Source organism: Orbicella faveolata, unplaced genomic scaffold (genome assembly GCF_042242905.1).
Source record: "Orbicella faveolata isolate gen_17 unplaced genomic scaffold, um_ofav_v1 contig_26, whole genome shotgun sequence".
NCBI classification, from domain to species: Eukaryota; Metazoa; Cnidaria; class Anthozoa; order Scleractinia; family Merulinidae; genus Orbicella; species Orbicella faveolata.
Window position 1 is genome coordinate 8,709,392 of NW_028301554.1, and position 21,290 is coordinate 8,730,681.

Here is a 21,290-nt window from a genome sequence, read left to right on the forward strand (position 1 = left end):
AGTTTCATGTAGCTTTGACAGTGGCTTGTGCTTCGGCTGGAGTCTATCCAATTCAGGTGTATTCAATTGGACACTTTCGTCTGGCTTCACATCAACCGGACCATCGTCTGATGTTACCGGAGAAGGTTAGATGTCTATTATGTTTACTTCAGTCCTCAGTCGAATTACTCTTTTCAGGGTTTGTTTTTCTTATTTACATTACAAGGTAATCCAACATGGATGCGAAGCACTTTCGGGCTGAAACTGCAAAATAGCCCGAAATTGCCTCAGATACACGGTACATTATCTTGTAATGCAAATGGGCAAGGGTATCAATCTTTTTTTTTTTCTTTTACAGGGAAGTATATGAACATTAAAGCTGCAGATCAACGAAATGGTGATAATGCAAAGCTTGAGCTTGCAGTACCAACGGATTACCGTAATTCATCTTGGTGCTTAGCGTTCTACTATTACCTGTATGGAGCGACAAATGGAACCCTTAATGTAATTAATGGAAATGACACAATATTTACTAAGTCAGGTGATCAAGGAGGCTATTGGAGACAAGTGAAAAGAACAGTGAATTTGAGTGACGTTGTAAGTATTAATTTATACGTTTTCATAACCTTTTTCCATCTTTAAATCTCTCAAGAATTTAATTACCCAGTAATGACAGCATAGATCTTCCTTTGTACCTTTGAATAACCGAGAAAACGTCATTGTCATGGCACATTTTGCGGACGCAGTCCAGCCACTGGATATTAATGGCTGATAGCTTGGAAAGTGCTGGAAACTGTTTTGAGCCACCTTAAGCTACATAGTTAACAAGCTATGATGGATTTTTTTTTAAGCATGACATTCTAGAAAAAAAAAATAACACTTGTTATTTTCTTAGTTGATATTCGAAGGAATAGTAGGATCACCATCTGAAAGCGACATTGCTATTGATAACGTCACACTTACTGAAGGTGCCTGTTCAGGTAAAATTTAGAACTTTCGTCATTTGATCGGTACCTTATGCATTATATTTAAACCAAGTAATGTATCAAAACACAGGAGAAAGTTATGAAGACAGGATTGATCATCGCAGTTTTTTTTTTTGTTTTTTTTTTGTTTTTTTTTTTTCAGGCTTTAATTTCACAACTGCTAAAGTTGTGTATATAACTGCGATGATCAATCATGTCTTCATATCTTTCTCCGCAGTTCAAATATATGGTCTTCCATATATTTACTTGCACAAGAGTACGTGTTTGACCACGTTTTTAAACTGTGAGAGGAGAGGTGACAATATTATTTTGACTTGCAGCGGAGTGTATTCTACTGAAGAAATTTTAGATATTTCGAAGTACAGTGAGTAACTCTAGCGTTAGTCTCGATTGAAACTAAAACAAAGGAAGAAAAAAAGTAGAATCGAAAAAACATTTAAAATACTTTGAATTAATAACAATATGAGAAGGAGATTTCAAAGCCTCTGATATATTTTCTTTCCGAATGATATATGGGGAGATTGTAGAAGAGGGTAGTGAAAGAGCCTAGCAAAGGTATTGATATGAACTGAAATGGAATTTCGGCCATTATTCGTCGGTTTTCGGCGGAGTCATAAGCTTGACTGAATCGAAGTTGGAAGAACCAGAACGTTTCCCTCGCTTATTATCCAGTGAAAAATAGATTACCGGCGTCGGAGGTAGGTAAAACTCATAAAGCGCGGAATCGAGACTAGCACACGTTATCTCGCGAATACTGTCGAAAACACGATGTTATTGCAGTTGTCAGCGGCTTGACACACAAACGAGGCGAAAGGGTCAATTCTGCATTGCATTGACCCTTTAGCCTCGTATGCGTTTGCATGCCTTTTAAGAGCAGCTTCGCCTAAATATCAACTAGACTTGGAAATAGCGAAAAAAATCAAATTTCTTTAAACTCGCCCAGAATGAAGCCCTACGGACACTAGTTACAAAAATATTGTTTTAAGTTCGATAAATCAAAATTTTTTTTTTCCGCAATTTTTTCGTTTCGATGCCCCAAATCGGCCAAAATCGATCGAAAATGAGCGGCATATTCAGAAGCTCGTAAACTCAAAGCAAAAACCTTCATTTCAAACTGATTGTACGTCGTATTTGTACTTCCTTTCTTGTCTATTTAGAGCTAAATAGATCGCAATTTAACTAGAACTAAAATATTTGACGAATTTTTTTAAGTCAACGACCCAGGACAGCTTAACAAGAGGTCTACATTTAGCCTATTTTCAAATGGAAAAAGACGTTCTGGTACACGGCTTTTTCCAAAACAACTAGTTTGGTCGGAAAGTAAAATTGGCTGTCTTCATGAAGAGTTAGAAGCTAGAGTCAAGTTCCATTACCTTTAAAAATGTGCTTGATTTTACTTTGTTCACTCAGTAGATACTGTCACGTTCGAAAACTGCGTAGTATCGGTCACGCCAAAACAGTGCAGACCGTGCAGACTGAGTAAGTTTCCCATAGAAAGTCTTGTACGCGTTTGTCTATTGAATCAAAAGTCAAATACTGCGCTTGTGGGGCCTGTGGATAAATGACAAACTTTCAGATATATTGAACACTATTTTGTAACTAGAGCCAAAAAAATGAGTCAAAATGAAAGACTCAAACAAGTGTCTGCAGTCTGCACGATCTGCACTGTTTTGGCGTGACCGATTCGCGGTGTTCGAACGTGAGAGTAGTGAACAAAGTTGACGGAAACAAATAAAATCAAGCACTTTTTAAAGGTAATGGAAATTGATTCTAACTTCTAACTGTTCATGAAGACAGCCAATTTCGCTTTACATTTTTGGGGATTGTCTATTTTGGAGTTGCCCTTGGCAACTGTCAGTGGAGTTCAGTTGGTTTTACGACAAACATGCGGTCGGCATGTGCATGGAATTTATAGCAGCGGGCAGGTCACGGAACATTAACCATTTCTTCTTTTAGAGGTTTCCAACTCTGGATCCAGCTTTTTTTGAAGGTGAATCCAAGAAGACGACTCTGCTATAAATATAAATATTCAGGTAAATATCAGCTATCATGCTTCAAGTTTGCAAATTTTACTGGAATTGACTTCAAGTCAATTCTCAGCAAACAAAGCTATTGTGTCAAAATACGCCCTTTAGCTCCTTGTTTGACCCTGTAAGATTTCATATCTGGAAATAGTTTCTTGCAATTATGGTTTCGGAGAGATATCACTAGAAATTGTTTCAAAATAACGAAGCGTTTGCATTTCTTCCGGGTTTTCTTGCAGCAATCGGTTTCGTTACGCTTGGGTCAAAGGTCACGTTTTCAGGAAGAAGTGCTGCATTTAGTTCGCTATCTCGGCACTCGCGACTTTATTTACCCAAAAATTTTATTTCACTAATTTTGAAGAAGAAACAATGCTCTTTCAGACCAAACTAGTTGTTTTGGAAAAAACCGTGTACCAGAACGTCTTTTTCCATTTGAAAATAGGCTAAATGTAGACCTCTTGTTAAGCTGTCCTGGGTCGTTGACTTAAAAAAATTCGTCAAATATTTTAGTTCTAGTTAAATTGCGATCTATTTAGCTCTAAACAGACAAGAAAGGAAGTACAAATACGACGTACAATCAGTTTGAAATGAAGGTTTTTGCTTTGAGTTTACGAGCTTCTGAATATGCCGCTCATTTTCGATCGATTTTGGCCGATTTGGGGCATCGAAACGAAAAAATTGCGGAAAAAAAAAATTTTGATTTATCGAACTTAAAACAATATTTTTGTAACTAGTGTCCGTAGGGCTTCATTCTGGGCGAGTTTAAAGAAATTTGATTTTTTTCGCTATTTCCAAGTCTAGTTGATACGTAGGCGATCGCCTACATATCAACTAGACTTGGAAGCAGCTTCGAAGCTGCTCTTGAAACAAACGAATATTTGGCCGCAGACTCAACTGCAATAACGGTTATTTGCTGCGAGTTTTGATTGATTCTCTGGATTGTGTCTGTCTTTTAATAGGGATTAGCCAGAGTGCTGGCTAACTTTGGTATTCGCTTTACGACACTTAACTGAAAACGACTCCATCGTAGTGCTGTTAAAAAAAAAAAAAGTGACATAATGGTGTTTTCATATTTCCAATTTAGCTACAATATCTTGCGACTTTGACATCGGGCTTTGTGATGGTTGGCGACAGTCAAGTTTAGATGTCTTTGACTGGACTCGTCATACAGGATCAGAATCTCCCTATACAGGTCCAAATGGTGATCACACAAGTGGATCAGGTGAGCAAAATTTCCTGCACTTATCTCTATGATTGTTTACGGCCAATTCTCTCCATGAGTCGCGCCCCCAGGGAATCATAGTAGCTGTATTCATAAAAACAAATATCCAGTCTAAGATGATGAAGACAACATCCATGATTCCCTGCGAGCACATCTCATAGAGGGAAGTGGCCATTCAACTTCTTTGTTCTGTTTTCTATGTAAATGTTAACATCTAAACAACGAAATTATGAGTAAAGAGGTGGTAATGTGTTGATTGTGTGCTATTTTCTGATGGGCGATTAATGCCGCTTACGTTCACAGGATATTATATGTTTACCTACACCTTGCTGCAGTCCGCCGGCGACAACGCAAAGCTTGAGCTCTCTGTATCTGGGAATGGAGAACCATCTTGTCTCCAGTTCTATTATCACATGTTTGCATTCATCGACAGCCTAATGGGAACTCTTATAGTCTTCAGCGGTAACACAGAAGTGTTCAGCATGTCAGGAAACCATGGCGACAACTGGATTAAAGCGGAGAGAACCATTTATTTGAATAACACTGTAAGTTTAGTAGACATGGTGTGCGCGTTGGACGTGTTATCTTACAAGATCATACAGACTCACCGCTGCTATCACCGAGAAAATGTTCGACCATCGCAGCCATCACATTGCAACAAATTTTCAGCTGGGATAGCTACAGAGCAACTTGATCGACTCTTTTTTTTCTATAATTATATCGAGATAGAACTTAAGTCTACTTAAGGGATCGTTGTTGCAACGGTCACTAGCATGGAGTGTTGTTTCTGATTGTGTTGATCGCTAAGCTTTTTTCTTATCGCTGTTCATGTCCTTTGTGTTGTTGTTGTTGTTGTTGTTCTTCTTCTTCTTCTTCTTCTTCTTCGAATCATGATGATGATGATTAGCCGCTCTGAGAGTTCTTTTTTACTTCAATACCTTTTCGAGACCTATTTGATTCCTAGTCAGATACAACTCATTGACCGTTCAGAGTCCCCTTTACCTTTACGTTTGTCGCAATTTTGTTGTTGTTGCTCATGTTGCTGTTGCTTTTTTTATTTTTTTCATTTTTTGTTAACTCTGTTTCTTTTTACTTCGTCCTCCTTAACTTCAGTAACGCCACATTTGTTGCCATCCTGACTGGGAAAATATTTTTTTCATTCCTGTGTAAATCATCTAGGTGACGTTTGAAGGAATAGCAGGATCTATTCATAGTCACATAGCTATTGATGATGTCTCAATTACCAGTGGAAAATGTCAGGAGCAAATAGCAACTCCAGCTCTCCCCTCTTCATCTGCGCCTGCGCCTTCACTGCCTTCAAGTGTATACCCAATGCTCTCCACTGACAAGGCTTCTTTTACCTCGACTCTATCGACGGCTAGTCTCCCCACTATCAAACCTTCATTGTCTTCAAGTCAATCGACATTCAACTCATCCACTATCAAGCCTTCATTTTCTTCAGAGCTGCCGACTTCCAAGGCTTCCCTATTGAGTGGTTTATCAACTTTCAAGCCGTCCATGTCTTCATCTGTTTTGTCAGGTATTGTCAACTTCCAATTTTGTTAGAAGCCTTTATACTAAATGTTTGATACGCCCGCTTTTAAAATTGTTTGTATTTTTTTGTTGACTTCCTGTTATTAATAACTGTCCCACAGCAGGCAGGCAGCAAGCAAACTGCTTGCCCTGCATGCTATGAAATTTCACAGATTCAGCACTTTTATAGCGAGAAAAACATTGAAGTAGGTTGTACAACATTTCATGGTTTCGTGTATAGCAACCTTTGGTTCAGATGATAAATGTGTATGTCGAGGTCTTGTGGAAAAGACATATTGCTCCAACATAGTTTTACCTCAAGATTAGTATTTTAACTATCATTCTCAAACTCATTAATTATTCATGAGCTGATGACCCAATCAGCTCGCATCAATTGGGTCAGGTGCATGTATGTTGATACCCAATGAACATACCGATCAACACACGGTAGATTAGTTCAAAAACTGATCAAGACACTGATCAAGAAACTTGAATTTTAATCAGTCTTAATTATAATTCTAAATACAGCATTTTTCCCGCTTAAATCATTGCTTACAACAACAATACAGCAACATATTATTCCTTCTTAGACATCGTTACATTAATTGTACAGTTTTTGAATTTTCCTTTCTGGAAAACAACATCCGTTAAAGATTGATCCTGTTTCTCTGTGGTAAAACATGTAGTTGTACTAACAACACTTGGACCTAGGATCTTTGAAACTTTAGACACATTTTCTTCTGTAGGCTTTTCGTACTGCAACAATACATTAGAACGATGCCCCGACCTTTCGCGAATCAATTTTTCTTCAACCCCAGAATTGAACAGGGAGGAAACACAAGTAACGCGCAAACTGTGAGCGGTTTTGCGTTTAAAGCCTGCCGCGTCGCACATGTCAGGCAAAATCTTGTTCAAGCTGTTGATGCCTACGGGCGCTTTATCGAATGCGAACCTAGTTTTTGATGGCTTAAAGTAAAATGCAGTAACTTCCTTTGCATGAGTCTCAACTAACCCTACATACAATCTGAATATCTCAACAAGGCACGGCTCGTGCTTTTCCTCAATAGAATGACAAACGTGCTTGACCACTCGCGGCACATACTTTAGATCACAAAGACCTCCATGATAAGTTTTAGAGGCATTTTCTTCAAACTTAATAAAATTTGGACCAATTTCAAAGTTGTTTACAACAATATTTCTGTGATCTCCCCCCGCAACCCAAAAACTTTTTCGTTGTAGAAATAGATCGTGTTCAATAACGACTTAGCTGATATAGTTCCCAGCAATTTCTTTTGCCAGAATACTGCTTCTTCTTGCTCGCTCACAAACTCCTTTTCCTCTTTCTTACACTTAATGTGAAGCCCGTCTCGAACGCCATTCTTCATCTCGGCATCTAAGCAACGTCGGAAAAGGACAAACCTTCAAAAAATAACCCACAAAATTAAAGTCCTGAAACAGTGCACTTTAAATTACTAACCAATTCGGTCTAAAAGTTGTCAAGTACCTTTTGTCACTAGCGTCCAGAGGATTCAAAGCTTCTGATCCATTTTTCTCCTCCAAATAACGCTTGAGGGCACAAATGATACCATAGACAGACTTCGGAGGGTATCTTTCACCGGACTTTTTAGCTACCTCCATCACAAATTTTGACAACCAATAGTTCAGCGACAGAGCGTCCATTCCAGCAATATCTACACTCACAGCGGTAACATTGTGTAAATCGTAGTCCTTGAAGAGACCGCCACAATCTAATACCGGAACTTTAACCTCTCTCAACCTCTGCCATTCGGCAAAAATGTTCACAGCCCACTTGTTTTTATACTTAGTTGAAACTGGAACAGCATCATTCACCAAAACATTTTCTTGAGAAGAGGTTTTTGGAACTCGAAAACGTTCTGATCTCCACTCGATCTCCATCACGCGGCATAATGTTAATTTATTAAAAATTCAACCTTTAAAACTTGCCCACATGGCCGCATATAAAAGATTCATTTCATTTACCATATGAATAAAAAACAGACAATAGCCTATTGAGCACGCCTACTAATTACCTATTCTTCGAAAAAAATTCTCATGCTACTTTGAGAAGCCAGCTCAAAAACTCGTGCTTCGTTTTTCATCAGGGGTTCCAAACACCTCGAAACAATAAAAGCACTCCGCCTTCGGCGTCGTACTTTCATCTGTTTCTCGGTGTTTGGAACCCCTGATGAAAAACTCGCACTCGTTTTTGATCTATTACCTCTGTTTTGATTCTTATTTTCTTAATAACTAGACCACTCTCCTAGTGTAACTCCTCAAACACCATCATTAGAGGAAAGGCAAGAATCAGTCATTTTGGAAGTTCAAGGTCTTGATATCAAAAAGGTACCGTTACTGTGGTGATTTTTGCTATTATAATGTTTTGCTGGAACATCAAGATATAAACGGGAAATGAATTATAAAGTTCAAGCGAAAACAGGAAACCTTTGCACTTTCTCTTTACAATGCCTTCAGCTTTTTAAGAAACTTACTGTTTCTGGCGCGTGTTAGCACAGTTCAATATAGATAATATACTAAGGTGATGGCGTAGTGGTCATCTCCTCGGACCTTTTAAGACCTTGGAATACGACTCCGGACACTACTCGCAAAGAACGTCAACATCATCATTTCTTTTTCCTCTCTTGTGTTTGATTAGTGGAACAAACAAATGGAAAGTGACTTTAAGAAAGAAGTTGCAAGGGCAGCGACAGATTACTGTGCTGTTGACGAAATGCGATGCCAGTTAACTCAATCAAGGTAAAAACAATATCAGACAATATCAGACAATATCTACAAACATACGCAAGTAAAAACACAAACTACAGCCCTAACAGCACGATCTCTCAAACACATGCACTTTGCTCGTGTACATATATGTACATGTATGAGTGAAGATGAGTTGTATAGTATTGTATTAGCCTGGGCAAGTAAAGGTCTGAATTCTTGGTCAATTCTTCGTCAATTTTATCTCATGAGGTAAGTAATACCAAGAGGGATGGGATGGGAAAAAAGAAAACAAACAGCATTGAGACACATTTTAGTTGTTTGCTTACACTTGAAGCTCTCAAGGAAATATAGCGTGATGATAATCTCCATACCCCCAGTAACAGCTGGTTTCGAGCTCACACAATTTTTTTCTTTTTTTTTTTTGGAAACAACAATGAGTAGCTATATAGACTGGAGAAGGCTCTAGTTAAGATAACTATGCAATAATTTTTCCTAGTGCCAAAAATTTATTTCATCAATTTTGTTTGTTTTGTTTCATTTTTTCAGTTCTCGTAGAAGGAGATCGTCCAACAATGTGATATTTACAAGCGATTTGGTTCATATTCTGCCAGATTATCCAAAGCAGTCACCTAGTGATTCTCAAATCGCCTTGTTAGCTTTCTATATACAACATCCCCAAGGGTTCTCGGATGCTGCCATAAAAAAAGACGTCCTAAAAGCCATCGTGGAAAGTGATACATCGAGCATTGGAGGATCGGTGGGCGGTACCATCTTAAGCGTTCAACCTTTAATCTCCACTACAGAAACGACAGAAGAAAGTGACGAGGAGCCAAAATCAAAGCATGCCATTGTTATAGGAGCTTCTGTGGGGGGTGCCATATTGATCGTTATTCTCATCGGTATCGTGCTTCGTTGCAAGGGAAGGAAAAGGTAAAGAACATCAAACAAAACGAGTGGTACTCAATTAATTCAGTTAAATGCTTATATTCTCTGTTATGGAATAGCCAAAAAACACTTGCTCTCTTTCGCTGTTGATTGATATCTATCTAATATTATGCCAGTGTTTTCAACGTCAATACACCCTTTGCCTTACAATACCGCAGAATATATTTTTCTTAGTATCACTTAGTAGCAGAACGCTAGTCAAAATGGCGGTGGTGTTTTTGCTCTTGTTTGCACTTTTTCAAGGATGATTGTTTAATTGACACCTTTGGGTAAAAACAAAGTGAAAAGACGAATGCACGCTTATAGCGCTGAACAAATGACATCGCAATACTAGCTCATTTTCGTTAAAAAGGAAAAAAGAATATGCGGACTAAGTTGCTGAATAATGTTAATAGCTTGTCAATTGTAATACAGTCGAACGTTTATATATCGACCACACTCGGGAATTAACGAACCGGCCGCTTAATACAGGATCACTAAAAATACTCACTGGGCGTGGTCTAATTTCAATTTTAATGGCGTATCTACAAAAATACTTCATGTAAGGAAACAAGAGGGCAATCAACATTCTTTCAAGCGATCGATTTACTTATTTATTTGCTTTTTACAGCAAGGGGCAAATAACAGACAAGACAGTCAACAACAGTTACAACAACGATGCCTATTATATCAGTTCTGGAGAGCAAGCCAGAAAAATGAACCGTGATAACGCACCTGATATGAAGCCCCAAGAGCACTACTATACGTCAATTCGTAACCCGCCTGCACCGCATACAAACAACTCCTCTGTGGCCCTTACGTTTCCACATGCCAGAGCAGAGAACAGCACCGAGGAATCTACCGCATCTATTTTCCAACCACTTAACGTTGCAGCTACTGCACCTGTCTACCAGCCAATCAACAGCGGAGATGCTGCACCTATCTACCAGTCACTCAACAGTGATACTAAGACTCCAGAAGTCCGGGCAGATAACAACAGAAAGGGCATTATGCCCAACGGTCCACCAACTAACCAGTGATCTTAAGCGGGGATTCAGAAGACCAGGACCGTGCTGTTCAAAGCCCGATAGAGCTAACCCAGGATTAGCAAGCATTTTAATTTAGTTTTGTAACTTTGCGGTGAGGTTTTCTGTTTATTATATTGTTTGTTCTTCAGTTTTCAGCTTGTGTAATCGCAAAATACACAAAACATAAGCAGTGAAATTCAATTCTTTACTAGGAAATTTAATAATTCCTTAACTTTTAATACTCGCTTAGCGTTAACCGGCTTTCCAGAAACCCGGCCCTGAACAATAAAATAGACGGATAGGCTCAACAAGGTGATTGGTACTTAATAGCCGTTTTCACGGTTAGCTTTGCTGATTTGCATTACAATAAAATCTGGCATGTATGCGAGGCAATTTCAAGCTATTTTGTAGTCTTAGTCCGAAATTGCCTCGTATTCACGTTGGATACATTATAATGTAAATGAGAAAAACTAGCCATGAAAAGGGCTATTGTCCCAACCAACATTGTTATCCGTCGGATTATCGGCAGTATCTACCTAGGAAGACGAATAACGCATCTCAGACTTGTTCTTCCAACGGAGAAGGCATTGCATTCTGAACCACTTTTATTTTGTCCTTTGTGTTTATTATCCTGGGAAACTTGCTCACCATTGTCCTGTTTGCATTAAACAAGAGAATTCGTGGGCGATACTTGTTTCTAGTCATCAATATCATAACGGCGTTTGCTGACCTGATGATAGGAACTGTGACTCTACCTATTTACATTTACTCAGTCGGTGCTCAGATGGGGTTCATAATCGAGGATTGCCTTTTTTCAAAAGAAAAAGCTACATAATTTACTTTGAAGTGTTTTTCTTCCTAAACTTCCTTTTCAGCATAGCCACACTTCAAATCCTTACACCCTAGCTCTTGAATTTACATCATTAATTCAACATGAACAGCATATCAGCAGCAGCTAACAGCATCTCGGAGAATGCAACTGGTTCATCAATCCTTGTCGCCTCTAAGGCAGAAAGCATCGCATGGTACAGTGTATTGATCTTAATATCCATCTTCATTGTCGTAGGAAACTTGCTCACCATTCTTCTCTTTGTACCAAACAAGAATCTTCGTAACAAAATCTTATTTCAATCAATATGGCGTTTGCTGACCTCATGATTGGAGCGTTGTCTCTGCCCAGCTATCTTTTCCTAATCGGGAATTACGTTTTTCAGCTTTGCACAGCAACGATAAGCATGCCTTTGGATTATTTCTTCGCCACCAGTGATACCATTTTGACGGTTGCCTCTTTAACTTCTGCAGCCTCTAAATTCAGGAATTCTTAATGCGTACACAACTGGATTTGCAATCAAAGGAGTTGGAATAATTCATTATGATGGCAAGCAAAAAATATCTCCAAGGAATCGAGACACCTAGTGTGTTCAAATCAATCATGCTTATGAGAGGCAGCCACGACAGCAAAGCAAGAATAGACACAAAAAGCAAGGTCTTTGTTAAGCGTTTGCTTTGCGAGGCTCTGTTTTGTTATTGCGATGTGCCACTCCGGATCCCGTGACTGTCTCTGTAAGAACTTTCCATTCATGTAGTTCAGCAGTTTTAAACAGGTGCCACGTTTTTAAAACGTGCCTTCAAAGTAAAGCTATTTTCGCGTTTGCGATTTAACGGGTAGAAAATCCTCTTTTAACCATTGAATGAACAACATTGAATTATCTTTGCAACATGGCTAAACAAACTGCTATGATATATCTATAGTTGAAAAAAAGAATTGGGACTTTTGAGCGAATATTGTTCTTTTAGAGCGCCGGCAATATGTGCTATTTTTTCAGTTTCGGCAGGCGTGAAACTTGTGTCGAGCGGACCGAACTTCAATCAATCCTAGAAAACTTCAATTGGAATTTTTAATAAAGTAAAACTCATTTTAGTGATTGACTAGGTAAGGGCTTCGAAATCCCAGCTTATGAGAAAAATCGGATTTTCGAAGTAAAATCAGTGGTCGGTTCTTACAGAGACAGCCTTTTAATAGCGTTGAAATAATGGCTGTGTCATTATCTGCGCATTCAATCTCTTGTTGAGCTCCTTGGGAAAACATTATATATTCTCATAGAGGAGATACATGTAGCAGCAACAAGCAGTACTAGCTAGAATCAGACTTATGTATATTTCTCTTTTAGAGAAAAACGTTTCGTTTTATAATTTAAACCTGAGTGTTCAAGCTGAAGGTTCAACTCGCCTCTCTTGACTATAGCTTGGTTTCCATCCCTTCTTGTTCTGACTCGATCAAGACCTTGGTCACAGTTTTTCACCATACGGACCTCCCAGCCGGCAAATAACATATATTTATTATATGCAGAAGAGTGTTTTACTGGGAACTAAACTACTCGTAGATTCCATACGCCACTTCATCCGGGACCCGAGTGGCGTATTTCCCTATGTCACCTTTGTGAGTGTCGTATCGTTCAATGACGTCACGATTCCCGCCTTTTGCTTTTGTTGAATTGGTTTCAATATTTAGTCTCCATATAATAAAAAGAACATTACACGTTGGCTCGAAGATATGAATTTTATGTTCTTGCCACTCGAACATAAAATTCATATCTTCTCGCCACCGTGTAATATCCTCTATATATATTAGTGGTCTAATCTAAATATAGATGTGGCCCGCCTAGATTAGCCTAGTGCGGGTTCGCGCTGTTGTCGTAGTCAAGTTTTTATAACTTAATTATTTTTGATAATAAAGTGTTAAGTGTAAAGTGTATACAATATTATATTTTTTTGGAAAATTGTGAATGTACGAGTAATAAATAAAGTTGTTGTTGCAAAGTTGTTATTGCTCTCAAGTGTTCGTTTCTTAATACACTTACAATATTCATTATAGACGGGTACTGAGTTTTTCTTTTAGCACACAGATCCAAATTGGAGTTAGTTTTTCGACAAATTCATCATCACTGTTTTCAGACAGAGTTTATTTACCTCTACCATTCATTATTTAGGGAAATTCACACTTCTGGTGCTATTTTGATGTCTCTTTACTTTATCACAGTGACTCGGAACAAGAGCTTATATCAAGGTATGAGATTGAATCCCTCGTATAGGCCCTGTTTATATCCAAAGTGATCCCTCTTAAAGCGGCGGCCAATTTTTAAAATTTCTCTCGAGATTTGACCCTGTCTTACATATTCTCTTTGGGATATTGCTGACAGCGATGAATCTCAATTCTCGCAACATTCGTAGGTTGAATATAAAGCCTTCATTTAATCGAAGTGGTCTTTGGCGTTCTTGGTGTTGTTGCCGCTTGTTGCCGTTGTTGCCTTTTGCTGCTTGGGTGGCGAGCGTCTGCCTGCATTTTAGATCATCTGCTTGTTCGGTTGCCCAACGTTTTTGGGCGTTTGTTCACTTGATTTCTACTCATTTGTCTGCTGTTCGTTCAGTTGTTATTGTTTGCGCAGCAGATATCCGACTGTTATTTTAACTCCTATTAAATTTTCGAAATATCACATATCGAGGGACAAAGCTCCTTTGCTTGTTATTAAAATATCAAAGAAGACATCCCCACAGCGTTGGAGGTTGTCCTTTCTTTTGAAACTAAACGAAACGGAACGGAACGAAACACAAACAAATCATCCTCGAAAACATCCACGCAACGCGCGAGTAACATCCTCGATAGGACTGGGTGCCACATCTAAAACTAACTTAAGAGCAGCTTGCTCTAACGGTCACCTGTACCTATGCAGGATAAAAAAAAAAACCGGATTTTCTCATACCTTGTCAAGAAGAATATTTTTTACTTACTTTTTTACTTTACTTTAAAAACTGTAACTTTGAAATCGTTTGGATTTTTGAGTTATTTTTTGCAAAAAAAATACCTCTTAGTCGGCGCGACGGGTATATTATGGATGGGTCAATGGATGAGTGAGTGAGTGAGTGAGAGATGTATGTATGTCACACCAATCAGATTGGATCTACTATAAACAGCCAATCAAATTTTCTGTTGCAAAGGTAAATGGTATGTGAGAAGATTTGATCCCGACACAGTTTAGAACGGCCATATTTATTCTTCTAGTACACAAATGCGACGAGATATTTTTTATTTTTAGTTACAAAGGTAACTTGATACTTTTGTTTTTCACAAGGAGTAAATTCAATTAGGGGTCACGAATTGTCGCTTCTAGTTCTTGGATAATGTTTTAGAGGAGACAAGACTATTTAGATTTGAAACAGTTCTAACGTTTAGAATAGTAAGTGCAGGTGATGATTGTTTTGTTCTTGTTGCATGCAAATATAACGAGATATTATTATTTTTTAGTTACAAAGGGTAATTTGACACTTTCGATGGGCATTTTATGACATTCTTTTCTGTCCGATATTTTTAAAGGTAAAAAGTATCAAAACTGCTCAAAAGTTCTTTGAAGACTGCGTGGCACCAAGTTAAAGTGCAATTTAATTAAATCAGACTTTCAATGTGTCAGAGAGTTTTTTTTTTTTCTCTTTCTTTCTATTTTCGGTGAAGTAGTGTTGTTGTGTTGTGTCGTGTAAAAAGGGTAAACTTACGACTCGTATAAAATGCGAAAAAGTCTCTTAACTTGAGTATTTTTGAGCAAAAATTTCTCTTGGAGGTTGGAAGGGCTATGTGATCGGTGAGTGAGGTAGTTATGCATGTGCACGTGTCACACCAATCACAGTGTGCGTTTTATCAAAGAACGAATCCAAAAAAAAAAACATAGGATAGTATCTACATTAATCTGGAAACTCGTCAGATTACTGTAGTTTGTTTAGTCAAACATTTTATGGCTTACTATTTATCTATCTTACCATTACCGATGTAACATCGTATGTACATCATAAATTCCCAATTTCTTTCTTGCTGCACATCGCAACCGAAAAAAACTTGTCAAATTAACCAAATCATTACTGTAAACAGCTCCATGAATGTTCCTATCTCCGAGACTTCACAAAAAAAATGATGTTTTGATTTCGACAATGCTTGTGTCATTGACAAAGGCAATTACCGCGTTCGAAAAACACTAGATTCTTGGCACACAGCAAAAACCGTCGACGCGGACTAACTCAAAACCGTTGCCTAGGCAATATTCTATTTTATTGTAATCAGGCCTCATTTACAATTTTATCTTCTAGCTTTCTTCACGCTTGTTTTTATTCTCAATTGTTCGCACCCCATTAGTATAAATTTTCGCTTACGCGCCACATTTTTAATTCGTTAAAGGCTATAGACTGATAGCCGAAAGCTTATGTTTTTAATATATTTTTAACCAGAGAACGTTTTTATTCCAATATGTCTTATCCTGGTTACAGTTCTATTTTTACTTTTTGTACTGATCAACACTACTTCCAAAACATTTGCATCTTTGGCAAAATTTCATGCTGCTATCCTGTTATGTTTATGCTTCGAATAAAAATAACTTAGTAATTAGCTAATATTCCAGCTGCTTTGTAAAAATTTCAATGGAGGATCATTCTTGTCCCTGTAGTAACTAGTACAGAGAATCACGCAAGAATCACGTTCCTTTACAAAACCTAGACTTTTGTTCCAATTGCAAATTACTTCGACATAGTTACACTTATCGTTAATATATCGATCGATGCAGTATGTGTTATTTTTAACTGTGTAATTCCTGTTTGATGTTTGAGGAAATTAATTCTACAATTCCACTGCATTAATAAAGTTGCTCATGTCATATGTTGCAGATGTCAGAAACAAAACGTCATGTGAAAGATTAGCTCCTGATGATTGGTCTCTTGATCGGTGAAATATAAACTACAAATTTAACCATGATGTGCCACTTGCTCCTCAGTCTCACATAGTGCGGATTACAGAACTCCACCTTCTCTTATCCAGTAACAGTGAGACGTTTTTATCAGCAAAGTTTACTCGGCGTTTTAAAAGCTGAAAATGAATCTCACAACAGCAGCAGCTAAAACTAGCTCAGAGAACGCGACTATTTCATCAAGAAGTGTTCCTTCCAAGGCAGAAGGCGTCGCATTGTCTGCCGCATTTATTTTGATATTTGCATTTATTATTGTGGGAAACTCGCTCACCATTGTTGTGTTTGCAGTAAACAGGAGCCTTCGTAAGAGAAGTTTGCTCCTAGTCATCAATATGGCGTTTGCTGACCTAATGTTAGGAATCCTTTCGCTACCTATCTACATTTACACTGTTGGGAGAAGTTTTCAACTTTGGACTGGCGGTTGGTCGATGTCTTTGTCAATTTTCTACAGGATCGTTGATATCTTTTTCTCGCAAGCGTCGTTAATTTCTGCAGCTTTCATATCTGGCGAAAGATTTTACGCCATTCAACGGCCGTTTAAGCACCGAACACTGTCAATGCGAGCATACCGTGTTATGATTTTTACTGTGTGGGTACTGACTCTGCTTTTCGCCACCCTCTTGAGTACATTGTTTTCCCTTATTTCCTACAAACGCGCTGTGTATGTTTGGACGCCATACGTCTTGATTCTAATATTCATCATATGTGGTTGTAACATCGGCATTTGGAGAAGGTTTCGACACGGAAGTATTGCTTCACAACAGCAAAACAGAGACTCTCTAAACAAACGATTAACAAAGACCTTGATGTTTGCATCTTTTCTTGTTTCGCTGTCCTTTAGTTATTTTCAACTGTTTAATCTATGTCTTTGATGTCCAGATACCGTGGAAATATTATTACATGGTGAACGTTATAAATTTCTCCAACTCGTTTGCAAATCCAGTTGTGTACGCATTGAGAATACCCGAATCAAGAGAAGCCTTGGCGTTGTGCTGTTTAAGAAGGCCAGCGGCGTCAAATATTGAAATGAAATTAAGTAGAAACGAGAAGACTTTCGCTTTGACGCCGGCGACAGAGCTAAGAACACCACGAACAGAGACCAGTGATCTACAACTGGCGTTTGAACAGGAAGTCATGGAAACCGAACTTTAGAAACCGAATGCTGGCGTGGTATATAGCATATATGCTTGAATAATGTTCTTAAGAGTATTGAACATGAATCTGATTTTAAAACTACTGCTATCTTACAATATAATATTTTGCGAAAGAGATCATCAATTCATAGATTTTGACTCTTAATTTTTTTTACACGATGTGTTCCGTTTTTGTTTTTTCTTATTTTGAACTTCCCGTTTAATTTTTGGGAAAATCTATTCTACAGATTTATTGATGAAAAAGAACTATTTACATATGTTTGACAAAACTGTCAGTTCATTACAAACTTTTACGTTTACCCTCTGTGGAGTATGAGTAAGTAGTTTGATCAGCCACCACTAATTTTAAGTTGCCTCAAGCAGCTAATTGAAACATACTACTGCAACTCGGCTTTCCTTTAGTTTGTTAGCTTTTGCCAATGCTTGTGTCTCTTGCTATCTTTTAGCTTTGCCTTAATCTTCTCCTATCCAGCCCTTTTAATGCTGGGAAGATATAAGAACGGCTCTGTCAACACCCTAGTCTTGCTCTATTAGCGGGAATGTAAGTGGATCGGACCTATTGATAACAAATGAGATGCTGAAGTTTTAGCGTGTTAAATACAAGAAGACATGCTTTTCCTGACGGTGACAAAGGCTAACTGAAAAAAAAAAAAAAAAAACCCTCCAAACTCTTCAGCTCGAAGTCGAACTTGAAACACTGCAGTCAGTCATTTAAATCGTGGTCTAATGAGCCGGTCGCTTGTAGCTCATGATCAATTGTTAGGTTCAACTGCAAGTTAATTTGCAGAACTGGAAGTCACTATCTATAAGTATGCCTACTCGTTGTTTTTTGTTTTGTTTTGTTTTGTTTTGTTTTTTTTTTTTATTTTCGCTCTCTAACACATTTCGTTTAATCGAACAGGTATTTTAATATTGAAACAAAACGGCGTAATTTTCATAATTTCATGAAAATAATTTGTATAATAATCTGCAGAAATAGAGTAAATGAACTCATGGACAAACGATAAAGACAGGTTTCTGAGAAAGAGAAAAGCTAAACTAATTTGGAAGACAATTCATCAAAACGAATTCTCCTGACAAATAGATTTTACCAGAAGAAAGTAACACTACCGTTACGTTGATAAAATAATTTGAAAACATCTATCATCCTTGTTTTAATTCTGTATCACTCCTGGTGGATGTGTAATCCGGGAGTTAACGTTTGTAGTTACATTTTTAACACTAACTTCATAACCATAGTTTTTTGTTTGTTATATGTAAATTTTTTAATATAACTGAAGGTTATAAATTTTATATGAGGCAAAACTGTTTTTCAAGCTCCGACTTTAAAGTAAAATTATAAAGTGCCTCTATAAACTTCTCAGCTTGATCATTGATTGATGTTAGAAGCTAAAAAAAACTATCGTCTGTAATTTATTCTATCCTAAGGTCTCATTTTCTCGGCATGTCAAGGAATTAACCAGACATTGCCATTTAAAATGCAAACATAAAAACCAAAAATAAACAGCACATCTGCCGCTACATTAAGATGACACATGCGGGTACAAAAGCCTTGAAAACCTGTGTCAACTCTGAAAGTAAGGTAGATCACTTAAAGAGGCACCGAGTGTTAATGAACAAAGTTTAAATTAGTCCTCGACGATCGGTCTTGATAACGCTAATATATAGATTTAGCCCAGCCTAAAAGCGGAGCTCGTCAGTTTTTTTTTTTTTGGAATGTTGCTACTAATGAAAATAATCCAACATGTACATGTATGTGAGGTAAACTGCGAGCGATTTTATAGTTTCAGCTCGAAATAGGATTACATCAGCAGATTGAGGTGTAAGATGGTGTGATGATGAAAATAGAGCCATGATTTCAAGGATTTCAGGGGAGCCACCAAACATGTTGATCATATAACAGAACTGTCTTCTGTGCTTTTTGGTGGCATTTCTTGTTCTTTCTTATTGAGAAAGACAAGACATTGTTACTAATCATTATATTCTTTCTTACTAAACATGAAGACTCCCGCACAAAAGACGGTTTACACATTTTTTTTTTTTTTTTTTTTTTTTTTTTTTGTGGGGTATGACTGAAATGCAGGGGTTACAAATCTCTACCAAATGAAATCTCACAAAAATAACAAAATAGCATACTTATGTAAAAAGTTAAAAAGTTTTGTTTTCTAACTTGATCCCCCTAGATAGTTAGCCATCTTAATTTTGGTATGGAGCCTCCTTCTGCTGACAGGGTTTGCACCATATCTCAAAGTATAAGTACAAGCAAAATCACTCTGGTATGAACGATAAATATGATATTTTGCTGCTGATCATGAATACTTGCATAGGCTTCTGATAATAATTTTATTATTCAATTCCAAAGCGATTTGGTCTTTTTCTCGACTGAGATTGTGGACTACAGGAGCTGTTATTGGGTACCATTAATTAATTTTGCTATGAATAAATTATACCAAAAATTATAAGTAAGCTATGAGTAAGTTATATTATGTACGTGTATTTTGTCTGTACTACACAACCAAACGCACTCAAAGATTATGAGGCATATGTACATTTGTCAGGAAAAGCCAACATATCCAAGATATGTTTTGATTGACACACCAATTAAAGATAATTTACAGCAAAATGGATAAACAATACATCAATATCCTACATACACCAGAGCTGGACATGGGGTTATAAGGCAATCATTCAAACAACAGATTGAAATAATATATAAATTAGAGAACACTATTTGTACAACGCTAGGGAACAAATTAACCTTACTGAACTTTGCGAATGGCAAAGGCTGTCGGTTGAATGGGCGTTTTCCATTTACGAAAACTTTCAGAAAATTTCTATCGGGAATTTCCGTTTGGGAAAAAGCGCGTTCCATTTGTCACAAGTCCCATTCGTTCACAGGCCCCTCTCTGTCGCTTCTCTGAATTCGAATCTCCCGCAAATATTCAAAATGGAGGCCAATGTGGCCCATCAGATGTTGTTTTTGTGCGAGACGTTAGAAGTCTCTATAGAGGAAGAAAGTTTGATTAATTCAGAAGATGATGCAGTAGTTCTCTTTTCAGCTACCTCGACGTTCATGAGACGGAATTTGCAACGAACTGAAGGCTATTTTGAACACGCGTTGCCTGGTAATTCACTGGATGAGTTTAAAAGTCATTTTCGAATGACAAGAGGCACAATGGAAGGTCTGTGTAGGGTCGTCCAAGCTACAGGAGGAGTGCCACAACGGCAACAAATTTTCTAGATCTGGCGCTTGAACGTGGCATGCGGAGCACTCGTAGTAGCCCTGAAAGTTTGTTTGCAAAAAGCTTCCAGAAAACTGACCCTGATCAGCCGCCATTTTTGTTGAAACACGAGGGAGCCGAGGGAGGCCTGGCCGCTTAAAACACCGCGAAAGGCATGGGACTGATGATAAAGACGAGAAATCTGTAAATGGAACACAAATTTCCATTGGGAAGTTTCCACCGGGAAAACGGGACTACCTTTTCAGGAATTAATTCCGTTTATTCCGGAAAATTTCCAGTAGAACGAGCTAAAAAGTCGTGTTCCATTTACATCCCAACCGGAATATCCGGAAGTTTTTGGTAAAGGGAAAACGCTCAATGTCACAAATTGACTGACAGGAACAGGGATGTAATCATACTGTATAGCTGCTACTTGAACACCACTGAACATACAAAGACAAATCAATAATAATTTACAACCAACAGATGAAATTCCTTTCATTGATATACAGTGTACTTCATTGTTAGTTGTTTACTGAGTGTCTACAGTAGTGAATCAAATGCTAGGGGGATGGTACCAAAACTTTCACAGTGGCAGGCTCTGTCCTGAGATGTAAAGCAAACATATATAACTGTTATGAACTTGGCGACTTGCTTTTGAGCGCACATGCAATTTGCTTTAAACAAGAAA

The 21,290-nt window shown here is 37.9% G+C and overlaps 1 protein-coding gene, 1 long non-coding RNA gene and 2 pseudogenes across 3 annotated transcripts in view; 3 read left to right on the forward strand and 1 right to left on the reverse strand.

Moving 5' to 3' along the window:
- LOC110065945 (MAM and LDL-receptor class A domain-containing protein 1-like) overlaps positions 1-13,264 on the forward strand; it is a 36,795-nt gene extending 23,531 nt beyond the window's left edge. Inside the window, exons 18-27 of the mRNA XM_089295556.1 lie at positions 3-125; positions 338-576; positions 875-959; positions 4,074-4,211; positions 4,515-4,756; positions 5,391-5,751; positions 8,017-8,108; positions 8,419-8,519; positions 9,036-9,419; positions 10,045-13,264. Of these exons, the coding sequence (XP_089151682.1) occupies positions 3-125; positions 338-576; positions 875-959; positions 4,074-4,211; positions 4,515-4,756; positions 5,391-5,751; positions 8,017-8,108; positions 8,419-8,519; positions 9,036-9,419; positions 10,045-10,453 (2,174 nt within the window). The 3' untranslated portion in view covers positions 10,454-13,264. The remainder of the gene's footprint in view (positions 1-2; positions 126-337; positions 577-874; positions 960-4,073; positions 4,212-4,514; positions 4,757-5,390; positions 5,752-8,016; positions 8,109-8,418; positions 8,520-9,035; positions 9,420-10,044) is intronic.
- Positions 6,222-7,928, reverse strand: LOC149108028 (zinc finger MYM-type protein 2-like; annotated as a pseudogene). Its single transcript, XR_016209003.1, has 2 exons — positions 7,249-7,928; positions 6,222-7,163 (listed from the first exon to the last, which is right to left on the reverse strand). The product of XR_016209003.1 is annotated as a zinc finger MYM-type protein 2-like (transcript).
- A 2,927-nt stretch (positions 13,265-16,191) lies between the features above and the next one.
- Positions 16,192-18,120, forward strand: LOC149108029 (adenosine receptor A3-like; annotated as a pseudogene).
- Positions 18,121-18,798: 678 nt separating this feature from the next.
- The window catches only part of LOC149108030 (uncharacterized), a 46,686-nt gene continuing 44,194 nt past the window's right edge, over positions 18,799-21,290 (forward strand). The window contains exon 1 of the long non-coding RNA XR_016209027.1: positions 18,799-19,439. This is a non-coding gene — a long non-coding RNA (uncharacterized LOC149108030). The remainder of the gene's footprint in view (positions 19,440-21,290) is intronic.